The 21,644-nt window shown below is 38.1% G+C and overlaps 1 protein-coding gene across 12 annotated transcripts in view; it reads left to right on the forward strand.

Annotated features, from left to right (window-relative positions):
• Positions 1–21,644, forward strand: part of LOC149222965 (uncharacterized) — a 380,581-nt gene that overhangs the window by 297,875 nt on the left and 61,062 nt on the right. For 2 of the 12 annotated variants that reach the window (XM_089385682.1, XM_089385683.1), the window contains exon 12: positions 7,666–7,960. The exons of 6 other annotated variants lie outside the window; for them this stretch is intronic. In XM_089385682.1, the coding sequence (XP_089241808.1) occupies positions 7,666–7,843 (178 nt within the window). In that variant the 3' untranslated portion in view covers positions 7,844–7,960. Of the gene's footprint in view, positions 1–7,492; positions 7,521–7,665; positions 7,961–21,644 lie in introns of those variants that run through there. 4 more of the 12 variants (XM_089385684.1, XM_089385692.1, XM_089385691.1 and 1 more) reach the window with 4 other exon arrangements.

Genomic DNA, 21,644 nt, shown 5'->3' on the forward strand with positions numbered 1-21,644 from the left:
AGGCTGAAAGAAGAGGGTGAGTCACTCTCATTTACTGTTCAGATCAGTATATCAGTCTTTGGAGACCAAAAGTTCTTTTAGTGGGAAGGCGTGATCCAAAAATGGATCCTGGATAAATCTCTAAGTCTAATAGACTTCATATAAGAGGTAAAAAGTGCCAAATGGCACAAATCCTTTGAAAATCAGAGGAAACTGAAAGTCACAGGTTGCTCTCAGAAATAGTCTCATTGCAGGGATCCCTTCATTCTGAATCCAACACGACTTAAATGGGCGAAAACAAACTTCAGATGGGAAAGCTATCATAAAATGAAGCTGCCCTTTTTCAAAGGAAAAAGAGGCAAAATCACTTGAATAATGGTTCTAAAGACCTTGTAAGTCTTCCAAATCTCCCAAAAAGGCAAAACCACTAAAAAAGGAGAAGTCTTGGACTTATCGGATAACACTATTGGGCCTTAAAAACATGAAGAAAATCATGAAAACAAGGCTATCAGAGGCTTGAACAGTGGTTGCACAGGGGCCGTCAGATTTGGCCGATCAATGGTCCAGATCCAATTGGCAATCATAATCGGCAGTGGCTATCAGAGGATATCGGAGCACAATCTACGGTTATTGCGATTGCGATCGGCGATTGCAATGGAGCGATATCGTAATCGACGACCATAACGGAGCGTTACACAGGCCCGGGGCATGAGCGATTTGCGATTGTGACAAGTCGCATCGCAATATCGTATCAGTGCATTACAATGGAGTTGGGTCACATATATATGTATATGCTATGCGATGGCCAGACTCGACGGCGATATGAACCGGGGTTTATATATTTTAAAATCTGTCAAAAGGCAGTTTTATATGTATTTTCACATGTTTTAATGTATTGCGAAATACAAAAGGGCAGGCCAATTGTGATATGCGATAGCGATTCCAAAGCGGACCCGATGGCGCTATAAAGCACAGTTATGAATGTTTCAAGTCCAGGGAACAGTGTTTCTATAGATTTTCTTGTGTTTTGCAGCGTTTTCTTGTGTTAACAGAAAACGTTTGTTTCAAAGGATTTAAAGCACTGATAGTCCCTTTCGTTACGGTATAGGTGGCATCCATCCCCGAGGGTGTTTAGCAATGATTGCTAATGCTCAAAGAAGGGATTCGAGCGGACCAAAATAGGAAGACGATGAGCCTGAGAGGGAAATGAATCAATAGCGCCGTTTTGGCTTAAAATCCGTGGATGTCAAACACAGAAGGGCTGCTGAGTTGTTGACGGTGGCCGAGTTGTTGTTTGTTGCTGAATGCCGAGAGAGCAGAGAGCCGAGAGAGCAGAGAGAGAGAGAGCTGAAGAGCTACTGCGCAGAGCAATTGAGAGAGTCTTTGGGGTCACTGGAAGTTCAAGTGAAAAGCCAGAGAGCTGAAGGTTGTAGAAGGCAGAAAGAAGCCATAGTCAGAACCAAGAGCCAAAACTAGAGCCAAAGAGCCAGAGGGCCTAGAGCTAGAACTAAGAGCCAAAGAGCCAGAGTCAAAAGCCAGAGCCAAGAGCCAGAGCTTCAAGAGCCAGTGGATACAATGGTGTCTGAACCCGCTGTTTCTGTGGGAAAAACAACAGGAGTTGAGTCAAGAGCTTGTAAAAAGGACTATACCATACTCCCAGAGAGCCTAGTTGAATTAACTAGAGCTCACGGAGATGTAGCCCAAGAGTTGTGGGTGAACTCCAAATTAATATTGCTATTCACGTGTCTGCTTTATTGCTGCATTATCTCTGCTGTTTTATTTACTGTTATGTATATTTGTATATCAGTTTGAGCACCTCAACTTACAGCACAACAATAGAATTTAAGGCATAATCAGTTAAAAACAAATACAAGCATACACTATATTGTCAAGCATTTTTAATTCTGCATTGGTTAATCATTAAAGACTTGGGAATATTCAAGCTTTGGAAGTGGGAGAGGTTCTTGTAAGCTAGACAAGAAACCTAAGTGCCCCATTTTCAGATCACCTTGGTAGAGGATATTGATTTTTTATCGTCACCTTATTCAATTGGGATAGCCAATGCACAATCTCCAAGACCCATCCTTTTTCTTAACAAAAATTACAGGCACTCCCCATGAGGATATGTTGTGTCGCATGAAACCAAAGTCCAATAATTCCTTTAATTCGAGAGTTGACATGCGATATGGTGCATTTGAAATAAGCTTTGTTCGTGGTTTAAGGTCAACGATGAAATCAATTTCCCTTTTTGGGGTTATCCTAGGCAGTTCTTTAGGAAATATATCCTTAAATTCAACAAGAATTGGATGCTTATCAAGATTTTCAGAGTCCCTTTATCATTTAGAGCTGCCACAATGAACATTCGACATCTTCTTCGTCTATATTTCATCAGTTGCATTGATGAGATGAACCTTAGGGACACCCCTTGATTCTTTCTCATCAAGGACTTTTTTTGCCTTTTATCGTCTGTGAAATGCATTATCTTGTCCTTGCAGCCTATAATTGCCTCATGTCGCAACCAATCCATTGCTGTCTACATCATAGGATCCTAAAATTGTAAACTACAAGGATACTTTGATTTTATATACTCCCAAATCCACCTTAATCCCTTGCCATTTTTCCTACTTTTATTTTCATACCACGTGTCATCTTAACATGCCTAAAATATGTGAAATGCAATATCTTGTCCTTGCAATCTATAATTGCCTGATGTTGTTCCAACCAATCTATTGCTATGACTACATCATAGGATCCTAAAATTGTAAAGTACAAGGATACATTGGTTTTACATACTCCCAAATCCACCTCAATCCCTTACCATTTTTCTTACATTTATTTTCATACCACATGTCATCTCTACATGCCTAAAATCATGTTGTGCAATTGCTTCATGTTTAATTTTTGATAATGCATTTAGAGAAATAAAAGAATCAGTAGCTCTTAGATATATTAAAATGACAAAACTTGTACCATCAACATTACTTGATGCCTCTAGCACAATAAACTAGTGTTCAGGTTGGCAATTGTTCATCGTCACATGGATGCGATGAGCTTTCCCCAGATCTCCCAATGTGGTTGATGTTTGGGTTGAGTTGGTATCACTTGTCTTCTGAGGGCAATCCCCCTCGTAGTGTGGGCCTCTGCAAGTCCAACACCCCCTCTTAGGAGCTTGGCTTCTACTAACGGTTGAACCAGTGTTACTTGGGAGCGGGAGCGAAAATGGGTGCGGGAGCAACATCTTTAATAGCTCCTAGTTTGGGAGCGAATCCCGAAACGTTTTTTATATAATATATATATATATATTTTTTTTTTTTTTTATATTTTTGTATTTTGATACATATATGTCAACAAAAACATGTAGAATTATGAATTAGATATAAAAACATAAAAAGAACATAGATTGAACCATATAACAACAATCATCTAGAAGTTATAATCTTCATCAACCACGTCCACAAGTTAGTAACATAGTAACATACAACATATTGAGTCTCGTGATTCATCAATCTTAAAGTTTCAAGCTTTCAAAATTCAATATATAACATTTATCATCATTGATCACAAAGTTGTACTTGTAAGCTAAGTGTAACCATTACAACAAATAATATCTAACATGAAATGAAATGTTATAAAATGAAATGAAACAACTTTCAACTTTCATGAAGCATCATATTCATAATTCATTACTAATGAGTTATAATTGCCAACTTCAAACTTAAATTGTCATATATTGTTTAAAAAAATATCCTAATAAATATGAAAGAGTCAATAGTTATAAAAACTACTAGAAACTAGAAAAGACAAGTAAATCTATTATCTATTGCTTAAGCTTGGGCCTCTTGCCACCACGAGAAATGTCTAGTTTTTTAGTCTTGCTGGAAAATCAGGATCTTTGTCATTAATATCACCCTCTAAGCGTTAATATCCAGAGGTATCATTGTCATTGCCTTTGTAGCTGTATAGGGATCTTTGTCATTAATATCACTCTCTAAGCATTAACATAAGATAGAAAAAGCAGCATGTCAAGTCAAGATTTTGTTTGAGTGATGCGTACATTTTTAGGAGGGTCATGATAGAGGAGTTCGACAACCAATGTCACTAACATCAAGGTACATAGAGGGATTGGTGCTCTTGATTAAATACGAGTTCCATACCCTAATACATGACAAAATTCAATGGAAACATTGCAATCCTGAAAAATTGATAAGTCTGTTGGATTTTGAATGAAATCTAAAATTCTACTTTCTCCATACAAAATCCAATTAGGTCGGAACCACTCTCAAACATCTTGAGTCATTTCATGGTAATGTTAAAAATTTAAGTATTTCATCCTTTTACTTTAAAAATTTAACATTACCATGAATCACATATCAATACTAGGGCCATAGGCTTGATCATTAAGTTGCCCCACTCAAAACTTATTTGTTTCTTTGAAAAAAATTGCATTTGGAACATCATTGCAATTTTTTTTAGGCAGGGAGTGTTTTTTTTAGGGAGCGCGCTCCCGACATGCCCCTGAGTCGCCCCTGCCTGGAGCGCGGATTGGGAGCAGGATCCCGGGGGGGGGGGGGGGGGGTCGCTCCCCTGCAACACTGGGTTGAACTAGGAGTTGGTTTGGATCCCTGCTAGTAAGAGCCAGACTATTGTCTTTGGTGTTGAGTTGGCATGGCAAGGTGCTGCTGCATAGGGAAGTACTATAGTTGCTGACGAGTTTGTTAAGATACCATGTGTGAGCGCTGAGATGGATGCCTATTTGGTGTTCTTTGGTTTTCTGTTGACTGGTTTTGATGTCTATGCATCGATACCCTCTGAAAGTTTATGTGATTCAAATTATTTCCACTGGACACTCCTGACCCTACGGGTTTTGGTGGCCTACTTGGTCCATTGCTTAAGATCTCCTCCTTGTCCATGATTGCCCGTTGAACTGCTTCATGCAAGGTGTGAGGCATCAAGATCCTAACCTTAGCCCGAATGTTAAAATTTAGTACATACACAAATTTGTTCACTTTGAGTTTTTCAGTGTTTAAGTGAGGAGCATAACGAAGAAGTTCCACGAAACAAGCCTCATACTCGGGCACTAGCGACTGCCCTGCTTTAGTGCATTGAATTCATTTAGTTTTCTTTCGATGAATTATTTTGACATGTAACATTCTCTAAACTTTTCTTCAAATAACTCCCAAGTTACCCTGGAGATATCCATCCCCAACTAGGGTAATAATGTCTTCCACCAAAGTAATGCATTTCCCTTCAACTGGAATACACCCATCTTGGCCTTCAAATTTGAGGTGTAGTCCCTCAAGGTAAAGTACAAAGCCATGTTTTCTAGTTGTGCCTTTGCAATTTGACTATCTATGGACCCCAAAAATTCTAGAAATTTTACCTTTTCCAAATCTCGACGCACATCATTTCTTGCGATGTTTTGAGGTGCTTCATTCTATGTGACAGGTCCTCCTTGCTCCCATTCTAGATGGTTTATTAATGCCTCCAACATGTGTTGGAATGATTTCATTAAGTTCAACACTTCTCCAAGGGTATCTGTTCTTGGGTTGTGATGTGTTCCCCATCATCGGGTGGGGTGACATGAGTTGGTCGCTATGCTGGTGCCATGTTGCACCCTCTATTAGCCCTGCTCCTTCTTGCTCCTCTTCTAACCATGAGTACTTGTTCCGAAAATACCAAATTCCATTAGACTAACTTGTAATTTAATTTGATACGAAAAGTGACAATGGTTCCACAGTTCATACCATCTTGAAGAAACCCTTATTACAATACACTCATTAAATATTTCAAACACTAACATAAGATGCCACTACTTATGTTACCAAGTTACTCATTAAAGTTGTTACCAATAACAATAGTGTTAAGATTTAGAATCATATGAAGCAATAACCCCTCTTTAGACGAATTAATTTCTTATGAATATCTCTATATCTTTATGTGTGTATATATATGCACACTTCCTAACACACACAAATATAAATGTATATAATTAATGAATACATGCCTTTATGTACATAAGTTCATGTGAAATCCCTTGTGTAATGATAACCCATTGTAAGTAATGATGGCCTATCTAGTTATTTATGAATTCTTTTCAAATTATATTCAACGTTAACAATAATATTTCTTATTTGGTTTCATATTTTACATTTATGAAATAGAACCAGTTTAAATACTCGATCATCTCAACTCTCAACACCAAATGGCATCACAAAAATAAATCCTAGTTAATAATTATTTCTAAACATTCCCAAACACATACTGCATGTCAAAAATAAAATAAATCCAAACTCTTAAAAAAAAATCCCCCGTTTTGAAAGTCAAAAACAAGATACAATCCTATCTTAACATTGTAACGATTGAATCAACTGAAAATAAATGCAATCTCATCTTAACATTGTAACGATTGAAACAACTGAAAATAAATTACATTTCGAAAAATAAAACAGGAACTAATTAGAAGAAAGTACTTTTTCCAGCAAACAAGCACACTAATTGGAAGAAATGTACTCCAACACCAATGGTTTCCAGCTGCAAGGCGAGCCCTACCTCGTAGGAGTTTTCTGAAAATTCGGAACTCACCATCCTTATTCACATTTACTTATACAACATAAAGTTGGTTGCATACAATGTGCGGCACTACAAGAAAATTCACCGGCACGAGTTTTGATTTTGTGAATTTTCTTTGCAACAATGGTTTTCAACTTAATCAAAGACAACCATGGACGATTAAAAGAATTAAAAATAATTGTGACTATAGGTAATTAAAAGGTCATGGTTCTAAAAATTCCCACATATGAAAGACAAACTATGTGACTATAGGTAATTAAAAGGTTATGGTTCCCGAAAATTCCCACATATGAAAGACAAACTATATAGTATATATCTGTATTACGTAACCAAAGACCAAGGGGCATGCATAATCTACCAATCTGCAATTGTCGTCTGTTCTTCATTATATACAATGCTCTTTATTTTATTTTATTTTCATATGTGAAGCAACTGCACTATAGATACGATGTATTTCATTTAACCAATATGTTGTACTTTATTGAACCAATAATATTATTCATTTCAATATATTGGCCGAATAATCTATCACACCAGTGGGCCTCAGACCTGCACTTTTTCCCATTTTTAAATGTGTAGATTTACCTAACACTAATCCAACGACATACTTTTTTTTTAAGGAAGCGTTGTAAATTTTTTGAGAAACAGGTGTTACTTTTATGAAAGTTGCATCTTTATAGGTTTTGAAACCAATTATCATTTTTTTCACCTTGGTGGTGTACAAGAACATCTCATAAAGCACAATATAAATGATAAATTGGAATTTTTCAAAGATTTCAATGTCACAAAATCCTGAATTACATTTTTGAATGTGAGCTCTCTTGAAGCAAACGAACTATTGGAGCAGAGTGTGGAGGATAAGGAATTAGCAGTTTTTCTTTTTCTTTTTTCATAGTCTTGCTTTTGGCGAAGTGACCTTCAAAACTGGATATTCGATATGCAGACCTATGGGCTAAATAGAGCTTAATTATGCACATTTTATTCCTCTACTATGGACCAGAAGAAGCTTCAAAGATTTTACAACATGTCAAAGATCAGGTTGTTCTGGTTCTTATTGAAGCATTAGTTCTTGAAAGTCTTCCTTATATAGTTTATAATAATGTTCCCTTCTGCCAGGGCTCTCATGCATTTTCATTGGAGGACTTGCTACAATCCAATATCAGTTCTTAGATCATTGGAAGATCCTGAATCTGGTCTTCTACTGTCTATATGGTTTTTTTTTTTTTTTGTGGCTTACATGCATGCTCCCGACACTACCATATTGGAGATTGATTACTTAGCTCATATTTGCTAAGCTTATGGTAGTGGAATGCCTAATATTAGAAATGTTGTAAAGTGAGGCTTTTCAAGACTTTGATGCATAGGGTCAAGTTGCGAGATACAAGAATGTATGGAAACATTAATGGTTGGATTTCTTGCTGCATATGATTTTGTTAACCATAGAAAAGAAAGCATGGTCAAGATCTTTAGATATTATTTGTTTTGGCCAGTGAATTCTTTGCTCAGAATTCAGTGGTCGTGAGAGTATATTTGATGGGCTAGTTCGATTTCTGTTGAATTTCTGATCTATGCTAATACAGTTACTTATTTCAAAACTTCTTTCTACTGCAATATTAGTTAAGCAATTTTAGATAGAACATAAACCAAATGCACAATAGAAGGCAACCAAGAACAAAATGAGACACAAAGAATCTAGGTCCAATAACTAGGGAAAAACCTACAAGGGGAAAACCCAACCAGATTCTTCTATCAGATATGAGTTGTTCATCACAAAGATTGAGTAGACTGATGTTGAAGAAAGTATAACTAGGTTCGGTCTTCATAATGACATGATCTTTGTAAACAATGTAATAAAAGGAAATAAAATATTTTTTTATGCCTTGCTACATGGGTTTCATGAGCAAGAAGTGTCACTAGGTGAAAGACTTCTTGATGTCTTTAGGATTTATTTATATGTCAAAGAGTTGTGTCATGTGTATAGAAACTCTTCATGAGTTTATGTAAATGTATTCATGTCCTCAAAGTTGTGTAACGACCCTCCAAGACCAAGATCAATACCTCAAAAGCAAGCCTACCAAAGTCTGCAAGCAAAACATCAAAGGAATCCTAATGTCGGCTCCAAAAATGAATTAAATGTATAAATCAAAGTCATGTCGGCTTGGCATAAATACATCTTGGTTCATAAGTTCAAGTCGGCCCAAATTAAGAGCACACACTACTATAAATACCCATGAAGGGTCAGCGCAAATGACACAAGGAAAATTTTGTATGCCTCTGAAATTCCGCATATAGGAGCGGAGCGACAGTAGGGTTTGACTGCACCTTGTTTGGGGTTTAGGTGCAGTCATAATCTCGGATGTATGGAGTAAAAATAACTTTGAATGAGGACACAATAGTGAGTTGAAGTCTAGGCTCAACACATTCTCGACATATAGCTGATCTTCATGATGACAATCTCGACATCAAAGATAGACTGATCTCACATGATAGAGAAGCAGGCATGACCAAATCTCGGAGACGCAATATTGATCTATGTTCTAGGCTAACCACACTCTTGACATACCCGTGAGGATCTCGGATGAATGAAGCAATGAAGATCTCGGACGAAGATACAATGTTGATGGATCTCGCATAGCAGTCCTGACATATAGATCTCGATGACATCCTTATAATAGTCTAAACATATTGAACAATAGTACAAGGTATAGATCTACATGCTCAACATACTATCGTGGTAATGGAATAAGTCTCTATAAGGACAGTGATGCTCGACATACTTGTGAGAGGTGATATATAGTCAAAATGATATCACAATATTCTGCCCTCTAGTGATCTCATCAGGAACATGTATCTTAGAAGCAGTCAAAATATACAATAATGAAAGATACAATGATCGCCACAATAAGGAGGGTCAATACCAACAAAGTTAAGTGACAAGGATCATGATCTTATAGTGCAGTAAAGTGTAGTCATGATCTCAAGCAAGGTGCAGAGATCATCTCAGCCTCAAGGTGCAGTCATGGTGTATGATGCTCTCAATAACCTTGCAACAATGATGAAGTTCTTGGAGATACAATAGTGATGACTTCAGAGGTGCAACAAGATAATGATCTCAACAATGTTCAAACAAGAGGATTGATGTCTTGGTCTTGGAGAGGCAGAATGTGTCAAGGGTCATGGTCTTGGTATTCGTCAATGGAATCTCTATAAGAAGAATTTTGCATGAGTTTTCCTCTCCAAGAGGGAGAGGTTTTGGCCTTGGCAGAAAGCCAAATATTTGTGTTCTTGTCTCTTTTGTTCTTGATAACAGTTTGATGAAGCTAACACACACACACACTAATAATGAATGAAAGATCAAGTTAAGGTTAAATGTGTAAATACTTAACAAATTGTTATCATGATAAGAAGAATCAACCTAATTTATGTGTGCCCTAAATTCTTCAACATGGTATTAGAGGGAGGTTGGTTCAGCAGTCAAGGAAAGGGGCAGAAGAGAGATATTTAAGGTCAAGGCATTAAATTAGTTGAAGGATCTACAATCAAAGAACAAAACCTAGATCTAAGAGGCATCCTACATCATGAAGTCTATGACAAAGGGTTTGAAAGACAAACAAGCAGAGGATGAAATAGTCAGATCTGAAGATGCATAGCAACAACCTTAGTGACTCCCTCAATTCACATCATGGAATGATCTCAACATTACAATGACTGATCCTTTCAATAAAGATCAATTTGGATTCCCACTCAAAGACGCGGATCATCTACAACATGATTTGGATAGACAATCCTCGATGAAGAATGAAGGTGTTTGTTGATAACACTAATTGATGGGTCTCTATATCATGGCAAGCAATCACAAGAAAATGTAGCATAGGTTCCTTATGTAGCCCAAATACATAATCAAGATAGCTTAAATGCAAAGGAGGCAATTTGGATGTCTACTCCAACCACTGCCAACTTGATCAAGGTGATTATGTCATCTTCACAATCAGGTAAGTACCTTTTTCATTTTATAATCAAATTTGGTTTTATGACTTCATTATTGTAAGAAGACCTATATATATTGATGGGGCAACAAAGGTATTGCATGGAATAAGAAGGATTGTCATTATCCTTAGAGAAGTTAGTACATCAAAGTCTCCTCTGAAGTCATGAGAACTCATAAGGTTCTATAAAGTAAGAAAGGAGACATAAGAAGGATACTTGAAATGCTAGAGGACATACTCTCTAAAATGTAGTGCAGAAGATGCCAAAGAATGAAGAAATATCTTCATGAGATCTCAACTGAGAGATCTGGGAAAATGATGAATATATAATCATTGATAAAGAAGGCAACAATTGTTTATGAACAAGTTCACCTCAATCAACAGTTTGTGATCTCTATGCTAGATAGCGAAAGGTAAGTTGAAAGGACTCAACTATGTGCAAAGGAAAGGTTAACAAAACAGAACAACACTATGAAAAGATTATGAAAAAGGGTTCATATCATCTGAAGGATAGAGGAAGCTAAAGGAAAGAGGGAGTAATAGATCTCCAGTATAAATGAAATGGAATCCCTCTCAAATGGGTCCTATCAGAAGTCCTTACAAATATGACCATGGTAAGAAGATGCATCGTGGCATCATGGAATCAAGAGCTCATATAGGAAGAACATAGCTCTTGGGAATCTCTTTGGATATTAAAGGAAAAGAAGTCATCCAGGTCAAAGGGAACATTTTCCAGATGGGGATATACTAGATCTTGAAGAATATCTAATGGAAACCTCAACGAAGAATCCCCTAGTTTGGGAAGGTAGCAAGTGCTTCATCAAGAATTCCAACTTATGGAAATCATGAGATGAAGAACTGATGACATGATGAAGCAGATCAAGGGATTGAAGATCCTTTCAATCAAGAAAGCTACTAAAAGTACCCTGAAGGGAAAATGAGGTATGTATTCTTGTATTTGATATAGTAATGTCATGATACATGGTTGCATGTAAAATGGATCGAGCATGATCAATAGGGAAATGATCTCCTCCTCTGAAAGGATGCAGAAAGACATAAGTCAAACTAGATGAAATCAACATAATATGTCCTCATATGAAGTTATGAGGTTGTTGACTATAATTGAAGAACTCTAAGAGCTCTTGGGAATGAAAGACATGAGGATGAAATAAATCGTGAAGCATGCAACTATGATGAAGGCAATCGACATTGAGAGGATCAGGAAGACTTGACCAAGCAATCTACCAGAATGATGTGAAGACTTTGATAAAAGTATGAAAAGATGAAGACCCTTAGCAACTGATATCATTGGGAGATGAGTCAACATGTATGCAGGATGTTGATACCTACAAGAAGATGTCACTGGAAAAAGGCCATCACCAAAAGGTAATATGTGATTTGCTTTTAGTGTCTAACCTCTTGGAAAACACTGGGTATGTGTGCTGGGCCAAGGTAAGGAGAATTGTGAAGGATGTCACAACTATGTACCTTGTGAATCAACGTTGAAGAAAAGGTGAAGATAAATGGCCTTATGAAGGAAGCCCCAGATGTAAAGCTAGGGAGGATACTTTCCAGGAAAGAAGGAATGACATGGTGGAGGAAAGTGATGGATGGTTGAACCCTACACATGAAGAAATTGATGACATCGAAGTCTTGGATCGTTAGTCAACTAGAAGACCCTATAAAGCATTGATGATATAGTCCCTGGGTAAGAGGGAGCTCTGGGAGGTTCCTTTAAGTAAAAGGAACTCAAGCAAGTCTCTGAGTGAAGAGAAACTTGGAACTCGTCCTTGATTAAGAGGGAGAGTTAGACACGACATTCTTGTCTTTAGTTTGGAAGAAAGAATGGAGGATTGGGTAATCACTTGGCATCCGACACCCTTTGAGGATGTGGTAGGGCATCCAAGACAAGAGTGGGCAAGAGGATTGATATTCTTGAGGGTTGGGAACCCAAGATGAGAATAGTCCTAGTGGGGCATACTCGGAGAACACCCGGGTGGGTATGACCCTAAGAGAGACAATGATGATCTGTGTCTATCAATCATTGGTCTTGCCAACATTGTGTGATCTGATCTATATGAGAGATAAAGTTGTTAGTCAAGGCCTTTCTATATGTAAACAATGTTGGTTGAAATGATGCTATAACAGATGGATTGCAAGTACGATTCTTCTTATGAGAAATTCTTCACATTGAGAATGACCAAGTACCATTATGAATACCTCCCTAGTTAAGAGGGAGTGTTGAAGAAAGTATAACTAGGTTCAGTCTTCATAATGACATGATCTTTGTAAACGATGTAATAAAAGGAAATACATTATTTTTTTTATGCCTTGCTACATGTGTTTCACGAGAAAGAAGTGTCACTAGGTGAAAGTCTTCTTCTTGATGTCTTTAGGATTTATTCATATGTCAAAGAGTCATGTCATGTGTATAGAAACTCTTCATGAGTTTATGTAAATGTATTCATGTCCTCAAAGTTGTGTAACAACCCTCCAAGACCAAGATCAATAACTCAAAAGCAAGCCTATCGAAGTCTACAAGCAAAACATCAAAGGAATCCTAATGTCGGCTCCAAAAATGAATTAAATGTATAAATGAAAGTCATGTGAGCTTGGCATAAAGACATGTCCGTTCATAAGTTAAAATCTGCTCAAATTAAGAGCACACACTACCAGAAATACCCACGAAGGGTCAACGCTAATGACATAAGGAAAATTTCGTATGCCTCTGAAATTCCACATATAGCAGCAGAGCGACAGTAGGGTTTGACTGCACCTCGTTTGGGGTTTAGGTGCAGTCATAATCTCGAATGTATGGAGCAAAAATAATTTCGGATGAGGACGCAACAATGAGTTGAAGTCTGGGCTCAACACATTCTCAGCATATAACTGATCTTCATGATGACAATCTTGACATCAAAGATAGACTGATCTCGCATGACAGAGAAGGAGTCATGACCAGATCTCGGAGACGCATCATTGATCTATGTTAGCCCTCATTGATCTATGTTCTGGGCTAACCACACTCTTGGCATACCTGTGAGGATCTCGGATGAATGAAACAATGAAGATCTCAGACGAAGATACCGTGTTGATGGATCTCGCATAGTAGTCCTGGCATATAGATCTCGGTGACATCCTTATAGAAATCTAAACATATTGAAAAACAGTACAAGGTATAGATCTACATACTCAACATATTGTCATGGTAATGGAATAAGCCTCTGTAAAGACAGTGATACTCGACATACTTGTGAGACGTGATATATAGTCACAATGATATTACAGTATTTAGATCTGACCTCTAGTGATCTCAATGGGAACATGTATCTCAGAAGTAGTCACAATATGCAGTAATGAAAGATACAATGATCACCGTAGTAAGGAGGGTTAGTCTCCACAAAGGTGAGTGACAAGGATCATGATCTGACAGTGCAGTAAAGTGTAGTCATGATCTCAAGGAAGGTGCAGTGATCATCTCAGCCTCAAGGTGCAGTCATGGTGTATGATGCTCTTAATAACCTTGCAGCAGTGATGAAGTTCTTGGAGATGCAATAGTGATGACTTCAGAGGTGCAACACGATAATGATCTCAGCAGTGTTCAAACAAGATGATTGATGTCTTGGTCTTGGAGAGGTAGAATGTATCAAGGGTCATGGTCTTGGTATTCGTCAATGGAATCTCTATAAAAAGAATTTTGCATGGGTTTTCCTCTCTAAGAGGGAGAGGTTTTGGCCCTGGCAAAAAGCCAAATATTTGTGTTCTTGTCTCTTTTGTTCTTGATAGCAGTTTGATGAAGCTAACACACACACACTAATAATGAATGAAAGATCAAGTTAAGGTTAATTGTATAAATACTTCACAAATTGTTATCATGATAAGAAGAATCACCCTAATTTATGTGTGCCCTAGATTCTTCAACAAATGAGAGATCAAGAGAATGAGTAAGTTCACCCAAACTTGAACAAGTTGAAGCATAAAGATCATTGGTAGCAACAATAGATGCAAACACTGAATCGACCTTCCTTCAATTGAATTAACACTAAAACATTGAATCAACATTGGCTCTTCAATTTCTGCTCTTACTCTCCAAGTCTCTCTCTCACAATCTTCTTCAAGTCTCTCCAACTCTTTTCTCAAGTTCAAATTCTTCTTTCACAATGCACAAGTAGTAGTAGATGAGATGATATGAGATACATATATATAAGGAGTAGCAGATTCATGCCAGAAAGGAGAGCAACCTGCATGCCTTGAGGTTGGTGCAATGCATGCACTCTTTGGGAAGAGTAACTTATGTCATTATGGAGAGGCAACACATGCCTTGTAACATATGCCATTAAGGTGACACAACACATGCCTAGATGGAGGAATCTCGCATGCCTTAAAAGAAGTGTAATGTATGGCATTAAGGAAAGTGTAAAAGCATAATCATTTAGGAGAGAAATGTATAACTTTAAATGAGGAGAGTGTAACATATGCATTAAAGAGAGTATAAAATGAATCTTTTATGACATCCCTTTAATGAGTGTAAAAGGAATATGCCATGTCTTTAATGAGAGCATAAGAGAGAATGTAATGTATCCATTAAGTTAGAGAGAGTAATGTAGAGCCATGAGAGTCATCAAGGAGAGAGAGGTGTGAAGTGATTGAGAGACATGAAGGTAAGGTGACTTGTAATTCCTTTTAATAATAATACCGTAGTAACATAAATGATGATGATGATAATAATAATAATAATACTGATGATTAAGTCGAGGTTGAACTATTGGGATTGATTAATGATAAGTTAAGTGATTTTCCATCAACTATACTTGATTACTAATTGATGCAAGGTGATTTACTATTTTTGGAAATTCATACTTGAGATGCTAGACATGACTTTCTATTTTTAGAAAGTCACTCCAAAATTGTCATAAATGAGTTTTTATTTAAGGAAATTCATCACTGAGTTGTCAATTTTCAACAATTTCTAGAGTAGGGTCTGTTAAGAATCAATTCTTACAACTGTCACTTCTACTATCTATCTACCCACTTGTACCTCAAGTTGCGGTTATGGATTCCCTAGAAAGGATTGATCAACTCGATGAATAACAATAGTATAGCCCAAATAAACATCGGAAAATGTTTTTGTTTTTGTTTTTTTTTTTTTTTGGGTAATTCAGGAATGAACTCATTAGTGCCAATGCATCTAAGAGGAAATTGAAGTTGTTGGTCAGGGAATTGTCAGCCACTGCCCCAAGCCCTAATTAAGAGACGATCTCACTATCATCAATGAACAATGAAAATCATGGAAAGGATCTGGCAGATCACCTATATCACTTAACTAAGGTTCAGTATGAAATACATAGAAAGTCAATTTCGTAGAGATTCATAAAAAATCACTATGTTTGTGCTTCACTTAACCTTCCTGTACCTGTGTACATTCATTGATCCCCTATTCTCGAAGAAAGATATGGGTGTCGTCCTCACTGGCTATAGAACATGATGAGATGTTGGATTCTGTTGTCTGATCTGGCATTGCTATTGGCATCTTTGTTTCTTTTGTTTCTCAATAATTGGGTGAGTATTAATGCATATTCTTTCTTTCAATCTTCTGTATCTAGTTTTATTTCAGTTGTATTCATCACGACCTGAAGCAAACAAAATTCTGGAATTACTGTTGACGTGGTTGAGGCTTCTAGGATGTCGACGTCATTTAGAATGATGGTTGTGCAAGGGAGACTTTATTGAATCCTAATGGATATCTTGCCAAATGAGAGCTTTATTCACCATAAGGGGGTTTGCACAGTTATTGAAATTCTATTCTGGAATGGTCGTGACCTTGATTTGATGTTTAACTTGAAGATCGGTCATCTTCGGGGATCATATCTACTGGTTTAGTGAGATGGATACAATTTTATAGCTTCTGCATAACCATTTTTAATCTGTGAAACAATGATATCTTAAGGTAGAACATGGAGATTACTCCTTAGCCCAGTGTCTCATTCAGATTTTTTTAAGAGTCAGTTAGAGTAGTGCATATATAATTTTAATCATTCTGATTATTTCAATATTCTTTTTACATTGATTCTAATAAATCATTTTAGGATGGGAAAGACCCACAGACACAAGTCACTAACTGTCGCAGCTAAAACACACATAACTAATCCCCTCATTTTGTGAGAGAGCTAAGTAAGGAAAAGGTTTATACAATTCGTGAATGTGCATAAAAACATTTGTACTTCCCTTTGGATCGGTCACATTCAAATCCAATTAAAAGTTTTGGTTCAACCCTGAAGCATAACAAATAACAATTGTTGTTATCACAAACTGTGTGAGATGGAATTGAATGGGAATTCTTTTCTACGGATGGTGTTTTTCTTAAAACCTCCTTAATGAGCCTACAACCCAAAAACTCATACCGTCTTCCCATTTATAACCAAGAGAAAGTAGTAAGGAGGGGTGCATTCACATTATCTTGGTTATGGCTATTAAGCAGTTTCTCAGGTTTGTGAGCTTCAATACTCAATAGCGTGATGGTTCTTTTCTAGATGGTTAGTTAGAAAATGCTTGGTGCTTGTGGCCGGTTTTCCAATTCATTCATTGTATCTACATGTCATGCACAACAACCCAATCTTTAAGCGACCATATGGTGCATCATGATATACCTATGGTGAGAGTGTTTTGTGTTACTAGGCATTTATCCCTTTTAGCCTAGTAGACGCATTAATGACTTTTGTCTTAGTGACATTTATTAGTTATTTTAATGGCATGGGTGGAAAAGGTACTTAAAGTGTTGTACCATGTAGTTTTCTAATATTAAAGTCACTTGTAATTTATAAGGTGACTTTATGTGTAAAGTATTAAGTGCACTTTTCTAATATTAAAGTGAGTTGAAAAATCACTTTATGAGAAAAATAGAAAAATGTACACAACTTGAAAAAGGTACTAGGAGGCTTTTAAGTAATGGGGCTAATGTGTGAGGGGGTCAATTGGGAGAGTTAATCTCAAGCACACATCTTGAGATTTGGATGTTAAATCTAATCCATTGGATCCTAGTTTTAGGGATTCAATCTTTTCTAAGAGACAAAAGGAGAAAAGGGAGGCTCATTCTTCACTTCACACTTGAGAGAGCATGAGGAGAAGAGGAGAGGAGAACTTCAAGGAGAATTTGCAGCAAGAGGAGGGCTCAATTTTCTAGGAGAGAGGTAGCCATAGGAGGTTCAAATTCCAAGGAGGAGATTGTACAAACAACTTCATGCATTTCGAGGAAGAGGCAACATGAATTTCAAGGGAGAAGAATATGGAAATCATGGAGCTGGGCACAATTTTCGAGGAGGTTCAGAGGCAAATTTCAAGGAAGAATCATCTTAGTTTAGGATCAAAATCTGAGTCATAAATTTCGGGAATTCTACTCTAGAAAGCTCGAAAATTGAAGAGGCTTCCAATTGTTGTTTGGCACAAATTTTGAGGAGGTACAATCACCCTTTTTGCACAGAAATCGAGGTTGTTTTTGCACAAAAATTGAGGAGCTGAGCTGTGGGAAAGCACAAAAAATATTGGTCATGAAAAATTTGTAAACTCTGAAAATTATCGGTGCGCACAAATTTCCAGAAATTGCATTTAATGTTTCAACTGAAGGGAGATAAGTATTGTGCTTAATTTTATGTACTTAGACTAATTTCTCAAACAATAGAATCCTCCTTTGAAGATCGGTTTTCCCGAAGAGGTTGTGGGGTTTTTCTAGGGTCACCTTGACCAAAAATAAGTATTTCACATGCTTGAATGCTTGCCTAAATTTTGTATTAATTTCAGCTTATAGGAAAAGTGAAAAATAATAGAAGTACTATTTGAATGTTTACAATTATTGCATTCTAAAATTTATAACATAACAAAACATGTGGGTTGGGCCAAATAAACACATGCAAACTTGTAAACAAGGATAAGGGTGCAGATTATTAATTTTCTACATGGAATCAGAGCAAAGTTGAGGCTTAAATCTTCATTTTAAGACAGCTAATAAAGAGGGCAACGACCTACCAAAGTTTTCAAACAGTGAACCATATCTTTGAAACTTCGCCAAAAACCCAAAAACTTCAACAATTTAGAGGGAGGTTGGTTCTAGGTTCCAGATTTGCTTCATTTTGTTGGTTGTGGGGTCATGGCTACTGGATTGAGAGTACATGACAGATCGATGGGGGCTGAAAACTTTGGCCCATTGCAGGAGATGATTAAGGTGGAAGTGTGGGATGTAGTTGAAAGAGTTGTGCAAGCTCCCACTGATTCAACTCAGTTCGTTGAGTTCAACAAGAAGATTGTGAAGGAAAAGAGTATCCTTCTAGATGCCATCAAGGACCATTTATTCCCTCATTTTTCAGAGATGAGATATGCATATAAGATGTGGGAGTCCTTGATCTCTTTGCACCAGGGTTCTAATGAGAACAGGAAGATGGTGTCAAGACAAAAACTACGCAACACCAAGATGACCAAGACCAACAATGTGACATCTTTCCTCACCAGAGTCTCACATGTGAAGGATGAGTTAGCTGTTGTTGGAGAGACTGTTCTAGAGGAGTAGTTGGTTCAGATTGCTTTAGAGGGGTTCACTAAGAATTGGGATAGTTTTATCCACAACTTGGTGGCTAGAGAGCACTTTCCTAGTTGAAGGAGGATGTGGGGCGATTTCATCCAGGAGGAGATCAGGAGGAGTATGAGAGGTGGCAGTAAGAGTGGGGGGGGAAGGTGAAGAGGAGAATGTTGCTCTTGCGACAAAGGGGTCTTCTAGTGGAGCAAAGTAGGATGAGGGGAAGCAAAAGGCTAAGGAGAAGGACATGAGCAAAGTGAAATGTTTTGCTTGTGGGAAGATGGGTCACTATGTTGTTTAGTGTCCCAACAAGAATGGTAAGAAGAAAAAATGAGTTGCAACTTCAATAGATGTGGATGATTTTGTGGCTTTGTTTGATTCAGAGTGTGCTTTGGTGGTGCGTTTAGCCACTCATGTCACTTCTTCCCATGCATGGTTCATAGACAGTGGAGCATCCTGCCATATGACCAAAGTTAGAGAACACTTCACGAGCCTTTTGGAGGTTGACATTGACTTGGAGGTTGTGCTTAGTGACAACTCCACAGTCAAGGCAGCAGGTATGGGGATAGTTTCATTTCAAAGGGAGTCATCACCTCCTTTGAAAGTGACAAATGTTCATTATGTTCAAGGGTTGAAGAAGAGCTTGCTGTCAGTTTCTAGCTTGGAGGACAAGGGATATGAGGTATTGTTCTAGAAGGGACAAGTGTTGATATATCCAAGAGGATCCAATACTGAGGTTTCTCATGTAATTGGAGCTCGCAGTAGGAGACTATACATATTCATGTTTCAATGTCTTCGAGCTATGGTAGCGCAGACTAGTAGCAGTGATTTATGTGAGTTCTGGTATAGGAGGATGACCCACTTGCAATATGGAGCTTTTAGGATGTTGAGGGAGATTGTTACCGGGTTCCCAGATTTCAGCACTGAGCATCATGATGTGTGTAGGGGGTGTGCTTTGGGAAAGTATACCAAGACACCTTTCCAGAGCAGTGACAACAAAGCTACAGGTATCCTTGATTTGATTCATTTTGATGTATGTGGTCCTATTTCCCATCTTTCATTTAGTGGATATGAGTACTATGTGACATTCATTGATGCACACTCTAGGAGGACCTGGATTTACTTCCTGAAGACCAAGGATGAGGTCTTTCGATGATTCCAAGAGTTTAAAGGTCTTGTGGAGAACTAGATAGGGGGGCAGATCAAGGTGTTGAGATCAAACAATTGGGGTGAGTACACTTCAATAGAGATGAGAGATCTTTGTGGCAGTGTTGGCATCAAGAGAGAACACATTGTGCTTTATAACCCTCAGCATAATGGCGTGACAGAGAGGAAGAACATGACCATTATGTGTGCAGCCAGAGCGATGTTGCATCATCATAGTTTACCTTTCTTCTTGTGGGTCAAGGCGTGTAACATTGTTGTTTATTTGGATAACAGGATCCCACACAAAGCCTTGGGGAGTAAGACTACTGAGGAGATATATACTAGGAAGAAGTCGAAATTTGGGCACATCAAGATATTTGGGTGCCTTACATATTCACACGTCCTTGAAGAGAAGAGGATGAAGCTGGAACCCACAACAAAGAGGGGTATCCTAATGGGTTACAACGAGACCAACAAAGCCTATCGTATATATATTTTTGCACATAAGAAGATTGTCCTGAGGATGGATGTGACATTTGGGGAGGAGAGGGCTTTGAGGAGGTCTCGGGAGGTTGATCAGGTAGAGCAGCAGGTTCCTTAGTAGGGGGGAATACCACATGTTTCAAGTGCATCAAGTGGTACATCAGGATCAGGAGGTTCACCTTCTTCAGGGGTGACAGGTTCACAGGGTACAATTTCTCCTGACACAAGCTCACTTGGTGCAATATCTCAAAGTTCAGGATCTCCTTTGGTTATTTTAGAGCCTTCCTCGCTAGGAGGAGAGGTACCAGTTCAGGATTTTCCCATACCACCACAGGAGACTACTACAGGGAAGAGGAAGCCAATATGGCTTCGGGAGACCTTGAAGGAGGCTCAGGAGGCAGTGGGGAGACCCAAGTGGTCAGTGAGGGAGAGTAGATCACTAGAGAGGTTGGGTGGTTTTGTGGCAGATGTTGTGGAGATAGAGCCAACTAGTTTTGAGGAGGCCACTAGACAACAGATCTAGAGGGATGCCATGGTGGAGGAGTATGCCTCTATCATGAGGAATGATGTCTGGGAAGTAGTGCCACGTCCTGCCGGGAAGTGAGTTGTGACTTCCAGGTGGCTCTACAAGGTCAAACATGCTATGGATGATAGTGTTGAGAAGTTCAAAGTTCGGTTTGTGGTGTGGGGGTTCTCACAAGTAGAGGGATTTGACTATGAGGAGACCTTTGCACCAATTGCTCATTATACTTCCATTATAGCAGTGATATTTATCGCAGTTGAGATGGGATGGAGGATTCACCAAATGGATGTGAAGGTCGCCTTTCTCATTGGTGTTATACAGGAGGAGGTGTACATTAAGAAACCTGAGGGCTTTGAGTTGCATGGGAGAGAGTCTCATGTTTGTAGGCTGAAGA

The sequence above is a fragment of the Pinus tabuliformis genome, chromosome Q (genome assembly GCF_031772625.1).
Source record: "Pinus tabuliformis cultivar Carrire ecotype Pingquan chromosome Q, CPIR1, whole genome shotgun sequence".
NCBI classification, from domain to species: Eukaryota; Viridiplantae; Streptophyta; class Pinopsida; order Pinales; family Pinaceae; genus Pinus; species Pinus tabuliformis.